General features: G+C 45.0%; 2 protein-coding genes across 5 annotated transcripts in view; both read right to left on the reverse strand.

Annotated features, from left to right (window-relative positions):
• Positions 1 to 6,386, reverse strand: part of il16 (interleukin 16) — a 38,854-nt gene extending 32,468 nt beyond the window's left edge. Inside the window, exons 1-2 of one of the 2 annotated variants that reach the window (XM_033050059.1) lie at positions 6,130 to 6,386; positions 1,212 to 1,648 (exon numbers count right to left, since the gene is read on the reverse strand). In XM_033050059.1, the coding sequence (XP_032905950.1) occupies positions 1,212 to 1,607 (396 nt within the window). In that variant the 5' untranslated portion in view covers positions 1,608 to 1,648; positions 6,130 to 6,386. Of the gene's footprint in view, positions 1 to 1,211; positions 1,649 to 5,686; positions 6,110 to 6,129 lie in introns of those variants that run through there. The other variant, XM_033050058.1, reaches the window with a different exon arrangement.
• An 11,520-nt stretch (positions 6,387 to 17,906) lies between these two features.
• The window catches only part of cfap161 (cilia and flagella associated protein 161), a 74,828-nt gene continuing 72,648 nt past the window's right edge, over positions 17,907 to 20,086 (reverse strand). For all 3 annotated transcript variants that reach the window (XM_033050584.1, XM_033050585.1, XM_033050583.1), the window contains 2 exons: positions 19,162 to 19,235; positions 17,907 to 18,476 (listed from right to left, as the gene is read on the reverse strand). In XM_033050584.1, coding sequence (XP_032906475.1) covers positions 18,266 to 18,476; positions 19,162 to 19,235 — 285 coding nt within the window. In that variant the 3' untranslated portion in view covers positions 17,907 to 18,265. The remainder of the gene's footprint in view (positions 18,477 to 19,161; positions 19,236 to 20,086) is intronic.

Consider the following 20,086-nt stretch of genomic DNA (forward strand, 5'->3'; position numbering starts at 1 on the left):
TCACAGAGTGCTGGAGTAACTCAGCGGGTCAGGCAGCATCTGTGGGGAACATGGACAGGTGACGTTTCGTGTCGGGACCTTTCCTCAGACTGAACCCACATGTTCTCTGACCAGGCCCAGTGTCTCCTCCCCATCTCCTCACCTTCACTACCAGCCACACACACAGTACAGGGAGACTGGAAACACCAAAGGCAGTGTCTTTAATCCCCACCACGGACTCTATTCTCCTGTTGGCCACTACCTGGAGCTAAACTGGACTGTTCAGAAGTTTGTCATCTCACATTGCATTTTAACCCCACACCTCGCTCACCCGTTGACCCTGTGCAGGCAGTGTGAAGGTGGCGTTACCCTGGACCAGTAGCCAGTGTGTTTCACCATTGATCAGTGTCCAGGGAGGACATCAGTGATGGAGCACACTGCTGAGCACTCCCAGCTCACCAGCGAGTGGATTTTAAATAATCCAAATTAACACGTACAGAATTAAAGTTATTTACAGAAACCGTGAACATAAAGCTACTGGATTATTGTAAAGATCGGCCTGTTTTACAAACTCTGCTTCCTTTGTTGCTCGGTGGGTCCAGGCCCACCTGTGGTTGATCAGTAACCGCGACCCTACGTCCAGAGCAGGTGAGGAAGGACAAGCGTCAACTTTGCCAACAAAAACTATATTTTGAGAGCTCCTGAATAAATGTTCTGTCTTGTCCAAACCACAATACCTCCAGCCTCAAACCTCTAGGCCTTCCGTTGCAAATGTCTGCAACCTCCTTCATCCCATGGCCATGAGATCCTTATAACCTCTGGAACAACTGGCTGTGGAAGGTTTGGGCATCACAGGTGGATCTCCCCTCTGGTACCACACTCCGCTCTGATAAATCCCTCCTCCAGCTGGAACCTATCCTATTGTATACACCCATGAAGCTTGATATGCAATTTTCCCTACTGTTTTTAGAATGTTATTCATTCGGACTCATGATAATGTAACTCCAGTGGGGAAGATGTACTAAACCCCTTAGAAAACAGAAGTCAAAAAGCAAAACATACAGAAGCTAAAAATCTTATAATAAAGAAAGTGCTGGAAATTGCAATAATGCTACATATACTGAGTGAGTTCACACTTGCAAGGTGACACAATATCGTCATTCAAACTTTGTAATCAGGCTCCACAGCCTCTGATGCAGCATTTGAGCTCCCCGCCCTTACAATGTTCTTACCTTGCTGTGAGTTTCTCTATTTATATCAGTTCCAGCTTCACCAACTCCATTTGGCTCCAGTTCATGTTCACTTCGGGAAACCCTGATGTTCAAGATTTTATTCTGGGCTTGTGATACAGCGTGAGATTCAGCGCTGTTCTCCGACAATTCACCTTCGGGCCCTCTGTCCCTTGATGTGGAATCAGTTTCCTCAGCTCTGGCCCTCTCTTCACTGCTCTTTGAGTTACACAATAAAAATGTTCTGGAAATAATTCCAAAGCTCCTGTACTTCTTGCTGCTTTTACGTAAAGTGCTTTTCTGACTTCTCTGGGAGGAAGATACATCCTTTTTCTTCTGTCTGTTGCTACAAGAATAAAGCATTTCTTTCGAATGGCGTTTATCTGGGTTTGCCAGCATGAAGAAACGGATTTATTGTTTTTAAAGTCAACACACAGTTTCTGTAAATGGAAAGAAAATAAAGATTAAGGTACAGATTCAGAACCCTCACTAGCTGTTGAAATAGCCCGTGGAATGAACACACCATAACTGTGATTTATTACCATTAACTAGAGAACATGGAAATAACCTGATGCAAGTAACTTGAGTTCATCTAATTCATGCATCGATGGGAACCACTTTGGGTCCTAAGCTCTGGGACTATGTCCACAAACAAGACAGACTTGGTTGCGCGATCTCCCGGTTGCCAAACACTAACTCCCTCTCCCATTCTGACCATTCTGCCCTGGGCCTCCTCCGCTGTCAGACTGAGGCCCAACGCTAATTAGAGGAACAGCAACTCATATTTCGCTTGGACACCTTACAACCCAGCTTTTTTATTTAACTTCAATTCACCCTTGCATCCCCCCCTCTCCACGACCCTCCCCCACCCGAGTCATCATACTAGTTTCACTGTCATCCTGCTGAGTTCCACTATCTGTACCACTCGTTATCACCTTCACCACAGCCAACAATGGACCATTGTGGGCTCCACCTTTCCTTGACCCTCGTTGCAGACTTTGATTTGACCTTTTGCATATCTTTCATTCATTTGTTCTCTGTGCCTTTTCATATCTTCTGCTTAAAAGTTCACTCATTTCAATCTTCAACACTTAATGCAAGAGACAACGGCTTCATAAATCTCCACATGCTGTTATTTTCCATCTTTCCCTGTGCAGGAGTTGGTCATAAATTCACATCAGCCACAAGCCCAGTGTGTCTCTCCAACTCCATCCGAAAATTAACATCCTGAGAAAGTATCATTTATTTTATTTATGCCAGCCCTGTGTCCCATCCATGGGAATATCCCAGTTAACACATCATATGGTCATTACCTTGTGGCCTGTTGTTGCTGCTGCTTAGATACAACATGAACTGCACTTCAAAAATAGTTCGGGTTTAAAGCGCGTTAAAGATGATGAAATATGGTTCAGAAATGCTTCAACACGAGTAGACTGTGTAGTTGAGTGTGACATTGCATTATAGAGGCTGCATGTCTGTGTAACTGAATCAGACTCAGTGTTTAAGGCCACTGGCAGCTTCCTGCTTCACTCTGGCTCAGGTGAAGTACACCCTGCCCCCTGTGGCTCTCACTGGCATTACACCTCCAATAGTGTGGTCAGCAGGTAGAGTTGCTGCCTCACAGCACCAAGGGCCCAGGTTCCATCCTGACTACAGGTGCTGTCTGTATGGAGTTTGTACGTTCCCCTTGTGACCACGTGGGTTTTCTCTGGGTGCTCCGGTTTCCTCCCACACTCCAAAGACATGCGGCTTCGCTAAATTGTTTCTCGTGTGTAGGGTATAACTAGTGTCCGGGTGATCACTGGTCATCACGGGCTCCATGGGCTGAAGGACCCACTTCAACGCTGTACCTTTAATGCTAATCTAAAGAAGTGCAGCTGCCAAATTCAGACCAGACCAGCACTTGAGGTTAACACTATTCCCTTCATGAAATGTTGATGCTTTCCTCATTACACTGCCTCCTTTCTCTCCCTGGGCAGTACCAGGGGTAGAGGATGACTTGCCTCCATAGTTTCTATGGGTGACAGGGGTAGAGTTGCTGCCTCACAGGGCCAGAGACCTGGGGTGCTTGTCTGTATGGCTTGGAAACAGGCCGTTCAGCCCACCGAGTCCACACTGACCATCGATCACCTGTTCTCTGGGCTCGGTGATGAGACTGTGTGGACCACGGACCCTTCCCCAGACCATGAAGGAGGTGTGCAGTTGGGCAGGTGGGAGGGGAGATTGTGAAGTGGTGCACTCCCACTGTCATTTACCTGCGATGTTGGGCGATGCCAACACCTCACCTCAGCTCAGTCTCATCCCCATCCCCATCTCCACTCCAACTTGGCAAGGCCCAGGCACTCTCTCAGGTTGGAGTCTTGGAGTCAAATCCGATTTGGGAACAGCTCCATCCAAGACCGCAAGAAATCAACCCGCCCATTAGAGGTTCAAAATACAGCTCAGCACCGTCCACTCAGGGGCAGTTCGGGATGGGCAGTAAATGACGGCCTTGCCATCGATAATTGTATCCCAAAATATAAAGTTTCATTAAAAAAAACTAAACGCCAGCCCCATTAATGTTTCAACAAATGTCCTCCTGATCGTGTTAATATTTATCCATTTGTAATGCCATCAAGTTGGCAACGGCCGCCTCATCGATGAGATGTCAACCAGATATGATCCAGTAAACATGTTCATATCTATCCAAAAACCAAACCTCACTGTAACTTGTAAATAGTTTCTAATCTGGTGTACCTGGTGTACCGCTGTTCAATATTCAAAACCATTGGCTTACTGTCATTTGTCACACTAAAACTTGGCTGCACTAGTTTAGATTAGCACAAACAACAAACTGATTTGTTAAGGAAGGCAAGAAGTTTCTGTTGTGGGCAAGCAACCTTAATGTTAGTGTGATTTTCAGGCAATAATATCAGAGAGAGCATTTTCACCAAGTCCGATTCCAACAAAAACATTGGAAGTTTCAGAGTTTGCAGAACGTATGAAAGTTCTTTTGAAGCTGGAAGCAAAATGGAGGAGCAGCAAGTCCATCAAGTAGACACTGCCGATGGTTCAGTCTGGTGAAGGGTCTCCACCCAAAACATGACCTTATCTCCAGAGATACTGCTTGACCCGTTGAGTTACTCCAGCATTTTGCGTCTATTTTTGGTGAAGTGTTTAGGCTGGAGTTCACTGCCAATGCAGGGAACCTATGGGAATAGAGGTACTGCTCAGGCAGAGCGACCAACAGGAACCTCTTCCATAACCACAGCTTGCACGGGTTCAGTAGTGCCAACATCGGGAGGCTCTGGAGAGTTCCAAGACAATTCACTGGCTCCACTGCCAGAGTGCCCTGTGCCCAGGGCCTGCAGTTTACCCGAGTTCAAGCCAAAAAAAGCAATCTATTGCCACAGACGGCGGTGGAGGCCAAGCCAATGGAAATGTTTAAGGCAGAAATTGACAGATTCTTGATTAGTACAGGTGTCAGGGGTTATGGGGAGAAGGCAGGAGAATCAACTTACAAACCCACACCGCTTTCAGGCGTGGGAGGAAACTGGAGCATCCAAAGGAAATCCAGAAGTTCACAGGGAGAACATACAAACTCCACACAGACAGTACACACACCGCACCAGGGTACACACCATGGACACATAGACACCGCCTACATGGACACAGAGACACAGCAACATCCCGCCGGGGCTGCGAGCGAGCAACGGTGGGTGTTTAGCCGTTGCCGAGTCTTGGTCAGGACACCAGCCGTTCCCCTCCCCTCGCCCTGACTCTCAGTCTGAAGAAGAGTCTCTCCAGAGATGCTGCCTGTCCCGCTGAGTTACTCCAGCATTTTGTGTCTATCTTCGAATGGAATCTGTTACATTTGTCTGAGAAGTTAGGGGGGGGGGGGGGGGGGTCTATTTAGCAGCTCATTGTAGAGATGTTGGGAACGGGAGATCACACGAGAGGGTGGGGGACAAACCATCATCGCTGCGCCGGACTTCACACCAACCACACATGTTGGGCGAGGTTTAAACGAATGCAACAAATGTAGGAAGGAACTGCAGATGTTGGTTTAAACCGAGCATAAACACGACATGCTGGAGTAACTCAGCGGGACAAGCAGCATCTCTGGAGAGAAGGAATGGGTGAGGTTTGGGGTCGAGACCCTTCTTCAGACTGATCCAGGGTAGTCTTTGCTCCCGTTCCCCGTGACTAGATCCCAGAGCCCACGGGATACGTCCACACGCCCATCACCCTACACGTGGAGCAGGGAACTGCAGATGCTGCTTTACACCCAAGACAAACACAGAGTGCTGGAGTAACTCAGCGGGACAGGCAGCGTCTCTGGAGAACATGGATAGGCGACGGTTCTCCAGCCCTGTCTCCCACCGCTCTACACTTCCACATGTAACAAGTACCCGGCGTTAATGCGGCTAACTCGGCGCAACAATAACCGGGAAACACGACTCAACTCGCTCGCTACTGAAGGACAAGTAACGGTTTACCCGGGCAGGAGTGTCATTGAAGTAGCGCCTGTCTCGACCACGGATGAAGAGTTTGCTGCCTCTGGCCGCCCTCCAGCTGACTGGGATGGGGGCAGAACGCCGGCCTCATGCCCGGGAAGTAACGGAGACTTGCGTTGCCCGCTGTCGGAGGTGGTGTGTGATTTTGAGCGGCTCTCCTTGCCGCTGCAACAGCCGCGTTATTGACTCCAGTGCCCAGAGAGTCGTGGCTGCTCTCCTCCACAGCTCCACAGCTCCACAGCCCCACCCTGGGGCTCTCTCTCTATCGCTCACTGACGCACAGCCCACTCCGTTAACTCTCTGTTGTCAGACTTACTGACAGAGAGAGAGAGAGAGAGTTTGTCAACAAGTTTGGTAGAATGAGAAACTTTCTCCGCCGCGGCACGGCCGCTGTCTTGCTGGCAAAAGGGGTTTAGAAAACTCACCCCGTTGGTTCTGGGTCAATGGGAACCATTCATCTGTATCCTGATAGACCCCAGTGACACTAGTAAATACCGCCTTTCATAGCGTTCGCCAGGGCACTCCTGGGCCGGTGGTTGTGAATAACCCCTATGTCGTATAGACCTGCTGTGAATGACAGCATAGAGAGAGAGCCCAAAGCAAACAGCCCAACACAGAGAGAGGTTGATTCAACCACCGGCCACATGCGGAGGGCAACTAACGCCCAGAACTGTATCCTGACTGGAAAAAAACAGCCACATTATTCACCAGCCAGAATCACCGCCCGCCCGCTCACTCACAACAGCGTCATGTATTTACATTGCATGTGTAATACACTTGGTGGAGTATTTAATATTCATTAACGTCAATTCAAAATTATATTGCGCCTTAATTCACCCACAATTAACATAATGACCTTGTTATTTATTAACTAGAACTTGGACAGGAATATGGTCAGCAATTTGAACGCGGGCGTTCTTTTCCTTGCACATTTCTACAAAAGCAAGATTTGATTTTTAGTTTAGTTGATGATTGTCAAGTGTAGGGAGATGCAGTGAGAAGCACTTTGAGGAATTCAAAGATGAATTTTAACTGGGAAATAGTTGGGCTATTTAGCCCATTTGTTGATAGGAGCATTTGTGTAGTTCTAATCAGTTCATCCACCCTCACCCAATAGCCATGTATGTAATCGAATCTTCAATGCTGTTATAATCTGGGTGAAATTGGAGTTTGCCACAACAATGAATCAAGATCACAACCTGAAGTGATTTTAATGGAAAAGCAAATGAACGGCTTGCTGTATGTGATTCATTCCTGGGCCCAATCACAACATTGGCCAAATTACATCCACCCACTGTCTGCCTCTACAGCCTGACTGAACAATCGGCATTCTGCATGAAGAATATCCTCACAGCTAGACATGCTTAAAGGATTTTTTAGTTGGCACCATCTTACATCTTAACGTTCTCATTTTTGGCCAACTACTCAAGCCACAGAGTGATACAGTGTGGAAACAGGTCCACACTGGCCAACATGCCCTTTCTACAATAGTCCCACCTGCCTGTGTTTGGTCCATATCCCTCTAAACCTGTCTAATCCAGGTACCTGTCGAAATGTTTTTAAAATATTGTTATAGTCACGATCTCCTCCGGTAACTTGTTCCATACATCCACAACCCCTTGCATAAAAAGATGGCCCCTCGGATTCCTATTAAATCTTTTCCACTCTCATTCTAAACCGATGTCCTCTGGTTCTTGATTCCCCTACCCTGCATAAAAGACTGTGAATTTACCCAGTCTATTCCTCTTATGATTTTATACACATCTATAATATCACCCCTCATCCCCCTGTGCTCCAAGGAATAAAATCCTAATTTGTTCAACCTCTCCCTATAGCTCAGGTCAATATACAATAGGTGCAGGAGTAGGCCATTCTGCCCTTCGAGCCAGTACCGCCATTCACTGTGATCATGGCTGATCATCCACAATCAGTACCCCATTCCTGCCTTCTCCCCATATCCCTTGACTTTGCTATCTTTAAGAGCTCTATCTAACTTTCTCTTGAAAGCATCCACAGAATTGGCCTCCTCAGCCTTCTGAGGGAGAGAATTCCACAGATTCACAACTCTCTGGATGAAAAAGGTTTTCCTCGTCTCTGTTCTAAATGGCTTACCCCTTTTTCTTAAACTGTGGCCAGCACCGAGCCTTGCGGTACCCCACTAGTCACTGCCTGCCATTCTGAAAGGGACCCGTTAATCCCTACTATGTTTCCTGTCTGCCAACCAATTTTCTATCCATGTTAATACCCTAGCCCCAATTACACATGCTCTAATTTTGCCCACTAATCTGTGTGGGACCTTATCAAAGGCTTTCTGAAAGTTCAGGTACACTACATCCACTGGCTCTCCCTTGTCCATTTTACTTGTAACTTTGTTCTTATGCTGGAAAACCATTGGATTAGGGCAGACACAATGCATCTTTCACTGTGTGGTTTTCCATGTGTCCTCCACTGTGACTTTAACCTGCAGGCTGCTGGTCCAGATCCTAATGTCATCTCTCATGTTACTACAGTTGCCTGCTCCCTACACAAACTGTGACATTTTGTGCCAGACCAACTTCAGAGAAGGTTTGCTGACTTGCTAGAGTCCTTGATCAATTCTGCAGCAGCACTCACACTGAACGTGACCTGGTTTGATCGGTTCTACTTCCTATAATTAGTTGCAGAAATGTATGGTTAGGGCACTGGAATAACTCCAAAGTTCACGGGTTCAATCTTCCTAAACTATGTGGTGAAATTGAATACAATAAATCAGGTTCTATGTTCTTACGTCCAGGAAAAACGACGGGGAAATCTAGTGGATTACTATAAAAACCCAACAGACTGCCATATTCTTGAGGGGGGACACCAGCTGTTTTCCCACACTCCCACGCACTCCTCCTGCCCTCGGAAGAGTCTTGTTTGAAGGCCATTCTACACAATCTCTACCACCATCTCAGGGCAACAGTGTTAAATTGCCCCAACAACCTGCCTTCCTGCAAAGGCAACTGGAGGCACAGAAACTGTGGCATTCTCTCCTGCACCCTCCCCATATTCCTTTGAGGATTTCAAATATCCGCTCAGCATTTATATTTAGAACAGTGCAGCACAGGAACAGGCCCTTCGGCCCACAATGGCTGTGCTGAACATGAGGCCAATGCAAACTCTAATCTGCCTGCATATCCCTCCATTCCCTGCATATCCATGTGCCTTTCCAAAAGCCTCTTAAACCTCTAGGAGGTCATTGTTCCTTTCCATGAATGATGCCCGACCTGCTGAGAATTTTCTCTGCATTGTAAGCAATCACTTCTGCCACCTTCTCATTGTCTCCCCTCCCCTCACTCGCTAAACCAGCAGGATGCTCATAAAATGGTACTTTCTCCCATTCGTTTCCCTTCTCTCTCTAATTTTAACTCTTTTTTTTTTTCCCTCTTTAGTTTAGCTTAGAAATACAGCATGGAAACAGGCCCTTCGGCCCACTGAGTCCATGCCAACAACCATTGGTCACCTGCTCACACTAGTTTTATGCTATTCCACTCTCTCTTCCACGCCCTACACGCTAAGGGCAATTTACAGAGGCCAATGGCCCTACAAACCTGCACCTCTTTGGGATGTGGGGGGAAACCAGAGCATCCGGAGGACACCCATGCAGTCTCAGGGCGAACGTGCAAACTCCACACAGACAGTAGGTGAGGTTAGGATCAAATTCAGATCTCTGGCGTTGAGGCAACGGCTCTACCCGCTGTGTCTAAGTGTGAACACTGGCCTGTTTTTGCATCACCAAGGATTGCAACAAAAATAAGCTGAGAGCTGAATATTCATGAGCTGGCCATTCAGGACGGATTCCTGCAAAGGTGCCACAAGCTGTACTGACATGGTGCAACATTGCAAATCATTTCATTCCCATCAACATGAAACTTCCTTCAGTAAATTAGTACTTTTCCATTAAACTTTTCAAGTTAAACCTTGAGTTAGCTTATGCCCCTGAGCTGATGATTAGAAAAAGAAGGAAAAAAACTTGCATTTATATCACTTCTTTCATGTTCCAGAGCACTTTGAAGCCAATGAATTCCTTGGTGCTGTGATGTATAAAAGACATTACCGACATTTGCAGAACAAGCTCCCACAATCGACTGTATAATTGCGGCCCATGTTCCATTTTGTGACGTGGTTTGAGGGAATCACAAAAAGGTAATACGTTGGGAAGAACTCACCCACTCTTCTAAAAATTGCCACGGAACATTTTGTTCATTTGCAAGGGCATGTCAGAGTTCAGTTTGGTGTCCTATATTGATGGTTATCTGGCTGTTATAGACTGCGGGCCACAGATGGCAATTATATCATTGCAGATGAGATAGTGTGGCTGCTCTGTATGCATGGGTGCTCTCAATGACTATCGACCAGTGGCACTAACGTCTGTGGTGATGAAGTGCTTTGAGAGGTTGGTTATGGTCCACACCAACTCCTACCTCAACAAGAACCTCGACCAACTAGTTTGCATACCACCACAACAGGTCAATGGTAGATGCAATTTCACGGGCTCTTCACTCCGCACTGGACCACTTGGACAATAAAAACACCTACGTCAGGCTGTTGTTTATAGACTGCAGCTCGGCGTTTAATACCATCATCCCTTCCAAGCTCGTTACCAAGTTCACGGAACTGGGCCTCTGCGCATCCCTCTGCAATTGGATTCTCGACTTCCTCATCCACAGACCACAGTCTGTTCAAATTGGAGGATCCACTTCATCCTCAGTAACAATTAGTACGGGAGCACCTCAAGGCTGCGTGCTCAGCCCCTGCTTTACTCACTCTATACCCATGACTGCGTAGCCGGACATAATGCGAACTCCATCATCAAGTTCGCTGATGACACCACTGTGGTTGGACGAATCACAGATGGGGACGGGTCAGAGTATAGAAGTGAGATGGACCGACTGACCAAATGGTGCCAGCACAACAACCTGGCTCTCAACATCAGTAAGACCAAGGAACTGATTGTGGACTTTAGTAGGGGAAGGATAATCCTGTTTATATCAATGGGACGATAGTGGAGAGGGTCAATAACTTCAAATTCCTGGGCGTGCATATATCAGAAGATCTTTCCTGGACCCAGCACACCGATCCAATTGTAAAGTAGGCATATCAGGGACTCTACTTCCTGAGAAAATTACGGAGATTCGACATGTCGAAGAGGATTCTCCTAAACTTCTACAGGTGCACGGTAGAGAGCATTCTGACTGGTTGCATCGTGGCCTGGTTTGGCAACTTGAACATCCAGGAGCAAAAAAGACTACAAAAAGTTGTGACCACTGCCCAATTCATCACCGGCTTTGACCTCCCCACCGTTGAAGGGATCTATCGTAGTCGCTGCTTCAAGAAGGCAGCCAAAATCATCAAGGATCCACACCATCCTGGCCACACACTTATCTCACCACTGCCATCAGGAAGAAGGTACAGGAGCCTGAAGACTGTAATGTCCAGGTCAGGAACAGCTTCTTCCCCACAGCCATCTGGCTATTGAACACGATGAATAAGTGATGAGCTCTGAATTGCAAAAGACAATATTATTATTTGTTATTTGCACTATATTTGTTATTTATTGAACTTTTTCTTTTTTTCCCCATTATATACAATGTTTACATATTCACATATTGTGTTGTGCTGCAGCAAGTAAGAATGTCATTATCTCGTCCGGGACATATGATAATAAAAACTCTTCACTCTTGACTTGACTAGACACAGTGCACACACACAGTGGCTTTTGGGGATATTTATGGGTTAGGGCATGTTGTGACCATGCTTGAAAATCCTTGTTTCCATCAAGAGTTTTATGAACAGTGGTTCTTTGTGCTTTTATGTCCACTGATACTCTGCCCAGGTGACTTGTCTCACTCCAGACTCCCTGGTGGGAACCGCACAAGGTTGCTACATGTCACCCTGACTCCTTATTTATGGAATGGCTTCTAAGCCTCGTCAGTCCTCTTTATTGGAACATTCCTGCAGGGGTTTTTCATAAAGCTGCAAATAAAAAAGTCTCAAGTAAAATACCATCAATTCCTCATTCTGCAATAATATTTTCCTCCTGGCACCAAAATAAATGTAGTCGGGCTTCCTGCCGCCTTCTATGGAGTCCACACGCTGTGAGACAGCCCGTTACACAGAAAGTTTCACACTTGAGGCTGCAGTGGGACAAATGCCTTCAGTTCGTTAATGCTGCAAATGTGATTGGATGCGAGTCAGCATTGGGCTTCATCCAGCAACACTGCTGCTCAAAGCAGGGATAGTGCACCCACATTACAAGCCAGTGGTGAACTGCCATCTACTTCTGGTGACCCCCCGACTATCCTTGATCAAACTTTGCTGGCTTTACCTTGCACTAAACGTTATTCCATTATCATGTATCTATACACTGTAAATGGCTCTATTGTAATCATGTATTGCCTTCTGCTGACTGGATAGAACGCAACAAAAGCTTTTCACTGAACCTGGAGTAACTCAGCGGGTCAGGCAGCATCTGTGGAGAACATGGATAGGTGACGTTTCAGGTCTAGACCCTACAATCAGTCTGAGGAGGGAACCCGACCCGAAACGTCCCCTGTCCGTGTTCTCCAGTGATGCAGCCTGACCCGTTGAGTTACACCAGCACTCTGTGTCCTTTGTGTATTAACCAGTACCTGCAGTTCTTTGTTTCTAGCTTCTGTTAACCTGTTTGGCACGGATCAAATGTGAAGGACCCAAACCAACACCTTCGCCACAGACAGGAATCAGCATTGCAGGTTACAAAGGCTCCTGGAGGTTTACATAGAAACATAGAAATTAGGTGCAGGAGTAGGCCATTCGGCCCTTCGAGCCTGCACCGCCATTCAATATGATCATGGCTGATCATCCAACTCAGTATCCCGTACCTGCCTTCTCTCCATACCCTCTGATCCCCTTAGCCACAAGGGCCACATCTAACTCCCTCTTAAATATAGCCAATGAACTGGCCTCGACTACCCTCTGTGGCAGAGAGTTCCAGAGATTCACCACTCTCTGTGTGAAAAAAGTTCTTCTCATCTCGGTTTTAAAGGATTTCCCCCTTATCCTTAAGCTGTGACCCCTTGTCCTGGACTTCCCCAACATCGGGAGCAATCTTCCTGCATCTAGCCTGTCCAACCCCTTAAGAATTTTATAAGTTTCTATAAGATCCCCTCTCAATCTCCTAAATTCTAGAGAGTATAAACCAAGTATATCCAGTCTTTCTTCATAAGACAGTCCTGACATCCCAGGAATCAGTCTGGTGAACCTTCTCTGCACTCCCTCTATGGCAATAATGTCCTTCCTCAGATTTGGAGACCAAAACTGTACGCAATACTCCAGGTGTGGTCTCACCAAGACCCTGTACAACTGCAGTAGAACCTCCCTGCTCCTATACTCAAATCCTTTTGCTATGAAAGCTAACATGCCATTCGCTTTCTTCACTGCCTGCTGCACCTGCATGCCTACTTTCAATGACTGGTGTACCATGATACCCAGGTCTCGCTGCATCTACCCTTTTCCTAGTCGGCCACCATTTAGATAATAGTCTGCTTTCCTGTTTTTGCCACCAAAATGGATAACCTCACATTTATCCACATTATACTGCATCTGCCAAACATTTGCCCACTCACCCAGCCTATCCAAGTCACCTTGCAGTCTCCTAGCATCCTCCTCACAGCTAACACTGCCCCCCAGCTTAGTGTCATCCGCAAACTTGGAGATATTGCCTTCAATTCCCTCATCCAGATCATTAATATATATTGTAAATAGCTGGGGTCCCAGCACTGAGCCTTGCGGTACCCCACTAGTCACTGCCTGCCATTGTGAAAAGGACCCGTTTACTCCTACTCTTTGCTTCCTGTTTGCCAGCCAGTTCTCTATCCACATCAATACTGAACCCCCAATGCCGTGTGCTTTAAGTTTGTATACTAATCTCTTATGTGGGACCTTGTCGAAAGCCTTCTGGAAGTCCAGATACACCACATCCACTGGTTCTCCCCTATCCACGCTACTAGTTACATCCACGAAAAATTCTATAAGATTCGTCAGACATGATTTACCTTTTGTAAATCCATGCTGACTTTGTCCAATGATTTCACCACTTTCCAAATGTGCTGCTATCCCATCTTTAATAACTGACTCTAGCAGTTTCTACATATTACCCCCCACCCCAATCATCCTCCCACTAATGATTCAGTTTCACTTTCCCAAAGTCGTTGGGAAATGAGCAGATCCTTGGTTAGATGGTCCTTGTTGTCATTTATTCTCCATCCCATTATTTTATGACAGTTTCATCCAGAATCTTCAGACAAGAATTGACAAAATATATTTTTAATGCATGGATGATTTTCTTTCCAGGATTATGACCTGGAGACTATCCTTTAATTGATGGTGACTTTGGGACAATCTTGGGGGATGCCAACCATGTCCTCATTATGGATGGCCTGTGGTTGTAAGGAAGACTAGAGCACATTGTCCATGGCCTGAGAGACATATTGTTCTCAGTGACAACCATACCCTTGCCTTTGCAGTAAGAACTAGTCGAGAGAGGGGAACCTGCAGATATATTAGATTTAGACATTTCAGAGGTAGTACGTAGAAGGCTGATGCTTACGGTTAGGTATAACGGCTTTGTTAGCATGGATTGAGTGGGAATAAATAGCTCTTTGTCAGACAGGAAGGAGGTAACTGGCAGGGTGCCCAGGGAGCAGCTCATAGTCCTCAGTTATTTACCATCCAAGGTAAGAAGGTGTGGGGAGGCAAAGATCAACCCTGTCACATTTATCATCTACCGGGCAGCAGTGATCCATGGCCTCCTGTTTCTTGCAAGATCAGGACTATCTTCAGCAAGTACCTCAAAGCTCTAGAAAGTTGCCACCAAACATTCCTTCACAAAATCCTCCAAATCCAATGGAAAGATAAATGAACCAATGCCAGCCAACCCAACATTGATACCATAATTACCTCCAGTTGGCCCTGTGAGGCTGGCCATGTCTTTCTCACACTGGACACCCCACTCACAAAACAGACACTATATGCCTAAGTCCAGCAAAAACCATAAAAGGAGCTCCCTTCCTCCTGCTCACCTACGGCAAGTTGTGCAGTTACCACTTTGGCTTCGTGAGGTACGTCAGACCCCACAGAACTAGCGTGGAAGCAAGTCATTCTTCATCTTAAGGGAGCACCTGAGTGAAATAAGACGTTAGTCTAAGACTGAGTCGGGACACAACTGCAGTTCATTTCACTTCAATTCCAACAGGTTCTTCTCAAGGCTCCTACATAGGTGAGAAGTCCGATCTCACCAAGATCACAACTAATCTCTTTTACCTTGGTGAAATTAGATTTTATTGTTAAAAATCTTCGCAAGTGTCAACCAATGTTACACAGATATGGCTAAAACAAACAAATCTTCACAGAGCAGTTGTTAATTCAGAAGAGTAGACTGTATTTGAAATAAGGAATGAAGAACAGACTGAAAAACTTCAACAAACACGGAGTTTAATTTATAATCCCATTTGTGTCCATAAATTGCTAAGTGCTCCTTTTTAACTGCATCCACTTCAAGGGGGATTTATTAGAAGGCATTAGTTCACCTTAGCTCTCAAATCCACATCTAAATGTTATGTCTTCCTCCATTTCACTGTTCCCTATTACTGAATCAATCAGGCATAGCCTTGCTTATCAGTGGCTTGATAACAAATACAGTCTCATTAACATTTACACACTGTGTAATTATGCAAATGCACCATGCATTATTGCAGGCGAGGACACAAAGTGCTGGAGTAACTCAGCGGGTCAGGCATCATCCTAGAGAACATGGATAAATACCCTATTGGGTTGAGTCTGAAGACAGATCCCAACCCAAAACTTCACCTATCCATTTTCTCCAGAGATGCTACCTTGAATTGCTACCACACTCTGCGTATGTTGTGTATTAAGCAGCATCTGCAGTTCTGTTTCTACATGTATGCATTATTGCAGGCTTGTTACCTCTTGCACACACACACACCATGATCCCTGTGTCAGGTTAGAGACATCACTAAACATATGATCTCCCCAAAGGCTCAGAATGTATCGGGAAATCTTTGCAGATTTGTCTCATCTGCTCTATTGTGTAAGATGACAAATGGATAAGGACACAACATTCTCAAAAGAAAGTCATCAACTACTTTTAAACTTCCCTGACCTCCCCAATAAGGTGTCTCAGGGATATGGGCCTTCATTAGTTGAGCCACAGGTTGCAGGAGCTGGGCGGTTCTGCTGAAACTCGCTACACTAATTAGGTCACAGTCCGAGTAAAGTACACAGTTCCAAATCACCACATCACTAGAAAGTGGTACAGAGGTGATTCATGAGATTGCTGCCAAACTAGATACGTTTAACTATGGGGAGTTTTAGATAAGCTAAGCCGCTTTCCTTGGAACAGAGAAGGTGGAAGGGGTACTTAATCGAGGCGTATAAAACCACGTGGAAACATCTTGAGTAAAGAGGCAGGACCTAATTCCTATAACAGAGAGATCAAAAACAATGGGGGATGGATAAAAGTAATTGATAAAAGGACTCGAAGGTCAGGAAGTTTTGATACTCAGAAGAGCGTTACGAGTTAGGAGGTCGCTGCATGAAAGGATGATAGTGGCAGGGACTCTCAAGTTTAAGCAATAGTACAAGACTATAGGAGCAGGAGTTGCCCCCCAGGCCCTTTAAGACTGCCCCATTCTTGAATGAGACTATAGCTGATCAGTGCTGGGGTCAGCTCCTTCCCCCATAACCCTCAATTCATTGATCTCCCAAATATTTATCCATCCCCACCTCAAACATATCGACCTCTATCACCTTCGGGAGCAGAGAACCGAAGATGCTCCAGAGATGGGCGAGAACTTGAAGAGCCAGGCTGCAGGGTCAAGGGCCTGGTTTGAGCTTGCTCTAGATTTGGCAAAGTCGACTGTGCTGCAGATATTCTGGTTCCATAACTTCCAACATGTGCTGCTGCAATTGTTATTATAAATGCTCTCACTGCCTTCTTACTCAACCGTCAATCTGGATTGAGTTAGAACCACTGGTGCCTGAATTAGAGGAATGTGGATTCATGTGTGGGCACAAGGTGCTGACTGGATTCCCAATGCTATCTTGAGGGAGCTCTCCTCCACTTATGGGAAGTCAAATGCTTCAGGCTATTATTGTAAACTAGTCTCTAATAAACCAAATGGGGAATTCAGCAGAACTTTGCCCAAAGGATATTCACTGTTTGAAACTTGATTTCATAAGGCACACTTGAGGTCAATCAGATAGATGCACTTAGAAACATAGAAAATAGGTGCAGGGGTAGGCCATTTGGCCCTTCTAGCCAGCACCGCCATTCACTGTGATCATGGCTGATCATCCACAATCAGTAACCTGTGCTTGGCTCTCCCCATACCCCTTAATTCTGCTAGCCCCAAGAGTTCTTGAAAGCTAGAATCGGATAAAAGACAGAAAAACACTAGAGTCATAGAGTTTTAGTCAGCGTGGCAACAGGCCCTTCGGCCCAACTTGCCCACACCGACCAACAAGTCCCATCTACACTTGTCCCACCTGCCTGCGTTTGGCCCACATCCCTCTAAACCTGTCCTATCCATGTACCTGTCTAAATGTTTCTTAAACGATGCCTGATAAATACCAGAAAGCTGTGTGTGAAGTATCAACATTCCTGTGGACTAGCTGGAATGAAAAACCTGAATGTGTGCCATTTTTTGTGCATTTGGAAATGCATGCTCAATGGGTTAAATAGCAAAAAATGTTGTGTTTTCCTTTCATGCAGTCAAACCTGCCCTCCCTGTGGCCCACACAATTAACTGCAGTAGATGAGCTGAAGAGAGCGGAGGGCTGTGGGTGGCATGGCCATGTGATCTCACTTAAATCAAAACTGCAGCTAAATACCTAATTGATCATTTGAAGAAAAAACAAATTGTTGGAGGAACTCAACAGATCAAGGAAGATGTGGAGGGAAATGGATTTTGGGTCGAGAAGATGGGTCCTGTCCCAAACTATTGTCTTTCCATTTCCTTCCACAGATGCTGCCTCACTCACAGAGTTCTTCCAGCAATTTGTTTTTTGCTCGAGACGCCATCATCTGCACTCTGATTATTTGTACTTTAGGTTTAAGATGATAATGAGAATTAGAATGAATTCCATTATTGACAGAGTCAAGTCCACAAACCTGACCCCATTTTAATAGATTTACTTGATGTTTATTTAGATATTTTCATGAAAGTAGAGAACAAAGTACAATTAGTTGGTTTACTTAAAGAATATAGCGGTTAATATTTTAAACGTTGCCTCTCATTCCTTGATGGGTTTTGGTAACAGTGGACATCACATTCTGCACAAGTTGGAGAAATGTGTAACTTCCATGAACATTTTCTGATTGATTATATTCAACATTCTACATACAGGAAGCTCACATACAGAATTGTGTCGTTGGTTAAAGACTAATTCAGGTTGTAGGAAGGGGAACTGATACCTTTACATTTGAATGAATCATGGTAGATCATAAGGTATGTTAGCTCATTTTGTGGACAATAAACTTCATTTTTGATTGATGCAGTCGGGATACTCCTGGCTGGGCTCTTTCTTTGGTTCTGGGTCTTCACAAATAGGTGGAGGCCTTTGAAACAAGGTGCCGTGGGGAACACCTGGGTCCCCAGTGACAATTATCCAATGGTTCAGGTCTTCTTCAGCCCGATGGGGATCAAAGAAGGTGTGAGTGGTAATTTCATGTTCTCTTCCAAACATTGTCCTGCAAAACGCAGAAAATATTGCTGCTGAATTTCGGTTCGATTATTTAATATCTTATTGCACGAGCTTAAGAGTTTTGATGGAAGTAAAGTTTATCCTCACTGGACTGGACTCACACGGCTCCACCATTCATTTAAATAGACGGACAAGATGGGCCGTTATGACAGGTTTTGTGGTAGTTTCTGATGTATCAATACTGAGGATGAGGGGGACCTCATTGAAACTTACCGAGTAATGAAAGGCCTGGATAGAGTGGATGTGGAGAGGATGTTTCCATTAGTGGGTGAATCTAGGACTAGAGAGCACAGCCTTAGAATAAAAGGATGTATGTTTACAAAGGAAATGAGGAGGAATTTCTTTAGTCAGAGGATCATGAACTTGTGAGATTCATTGCCACAAACAGCAGTGGAGGCCAAGTCTTTGGGTATTTTTAAGGCGGAGATTGACAGATTCTTGATTAGTAGGGTGTCAAGGGTAATGGAGAGAAGACAGGAGATTGGTGTTGAGAGGGAAAGATAGATCAGCCATGATTGAATGGCGGAGTAGACTTGATGGGCCAAATGGCCTAATTCTACTCCTATCACTTATGACCTTAATATAAAAGTTTGAAATAATTATTTGAAAATAATAATTTGAAACTCTGAAAACTCGTACAATTTTGCTGTACTTTGTGAAGCAATACTTACCAAAAGGAGTGCTTCTGAAAAACTGCTAAAGCTTGATTGGTGCGGGCATGGTTGATAAGTACTTTTATGTTAGCCTAGAAAATCAGAAGTTAAAAAAATCACATGATACCAACGCCACCGGAAAAACAAACGATGCATCTTATTCAGATCTAGACGGATAGTTTATAGTGCATAGTTCTACAGCATGAAGAGATATGAGCACATTGTAAAATGTCCAAAGAAGATTGGCAAAGTAGCTATTCGTATCAAAGACATTGTTTAATTCTCAAAGAAAGATTGAAGAATACCCAGATAGATGTCTTTAAAACGATTTAATATAAAGAGGGACTGAAGATGTTTCCTCTCAAGAGGAAGAGGCGCATTGGTTTTGAGAGGTGTAAGGAAGAGGCTGCATTGGTTTTGAGAGGTGTAAGGAAGAGGCTGCATTGGTTTTGAGAGGTGTAATGTTGAGAAAGCTTTGAATAATTGTTACAAAGTAAACATTAACTATAAAATTAAAAACAAAACTAAGGCAAATAATTTTAAACTTTTGTGAATAATTTAAAGGCATAAATATACCTCAAAATAATGACAGATAAGGAGAACATTTTTCTAAAATTACCTTTGAAATGAAACCTGCAGCCCAACTTCTCCTCTCTCCCATCGGGCAAAAGGTACAGAAGTGTGAAAACGCACACCTCCAGATTGAGGGAGAGTTTCTTCCCAGCTGAATCAGGCTACTCTGCCATCCTATCACAACCAGAGAGCAGTGCTGAACTACTATCTACCTCATTGGGGACCCTTGGACTATCCTTGAGGACCTTGCACTAAACATCATTCCCTTATCATGTAACCATACACTGTAAATAGCTCTATTGTAATCATATATTGTCTTTCCGCTGACTGGTTAGCACGTAACAAAAGCTTTTCACTGTACCTTGCTACG

Source organism: Amblyraja radiata, chromosome 34, assembly GCF_010909765.2.
Source record: "Amblyraja radiata isolate CabotCenter1 chromosome 34, sAmbRad1.1.pri, whole genome shotgun sequence".
NCBI classification, from domain to species: domain Eukaryota; kingdom Metazoa; phylum Chordata; class Chondrichthyes; order Rajiformes; family Rajidae; genus Amblyraja; species Amblyraja radiata.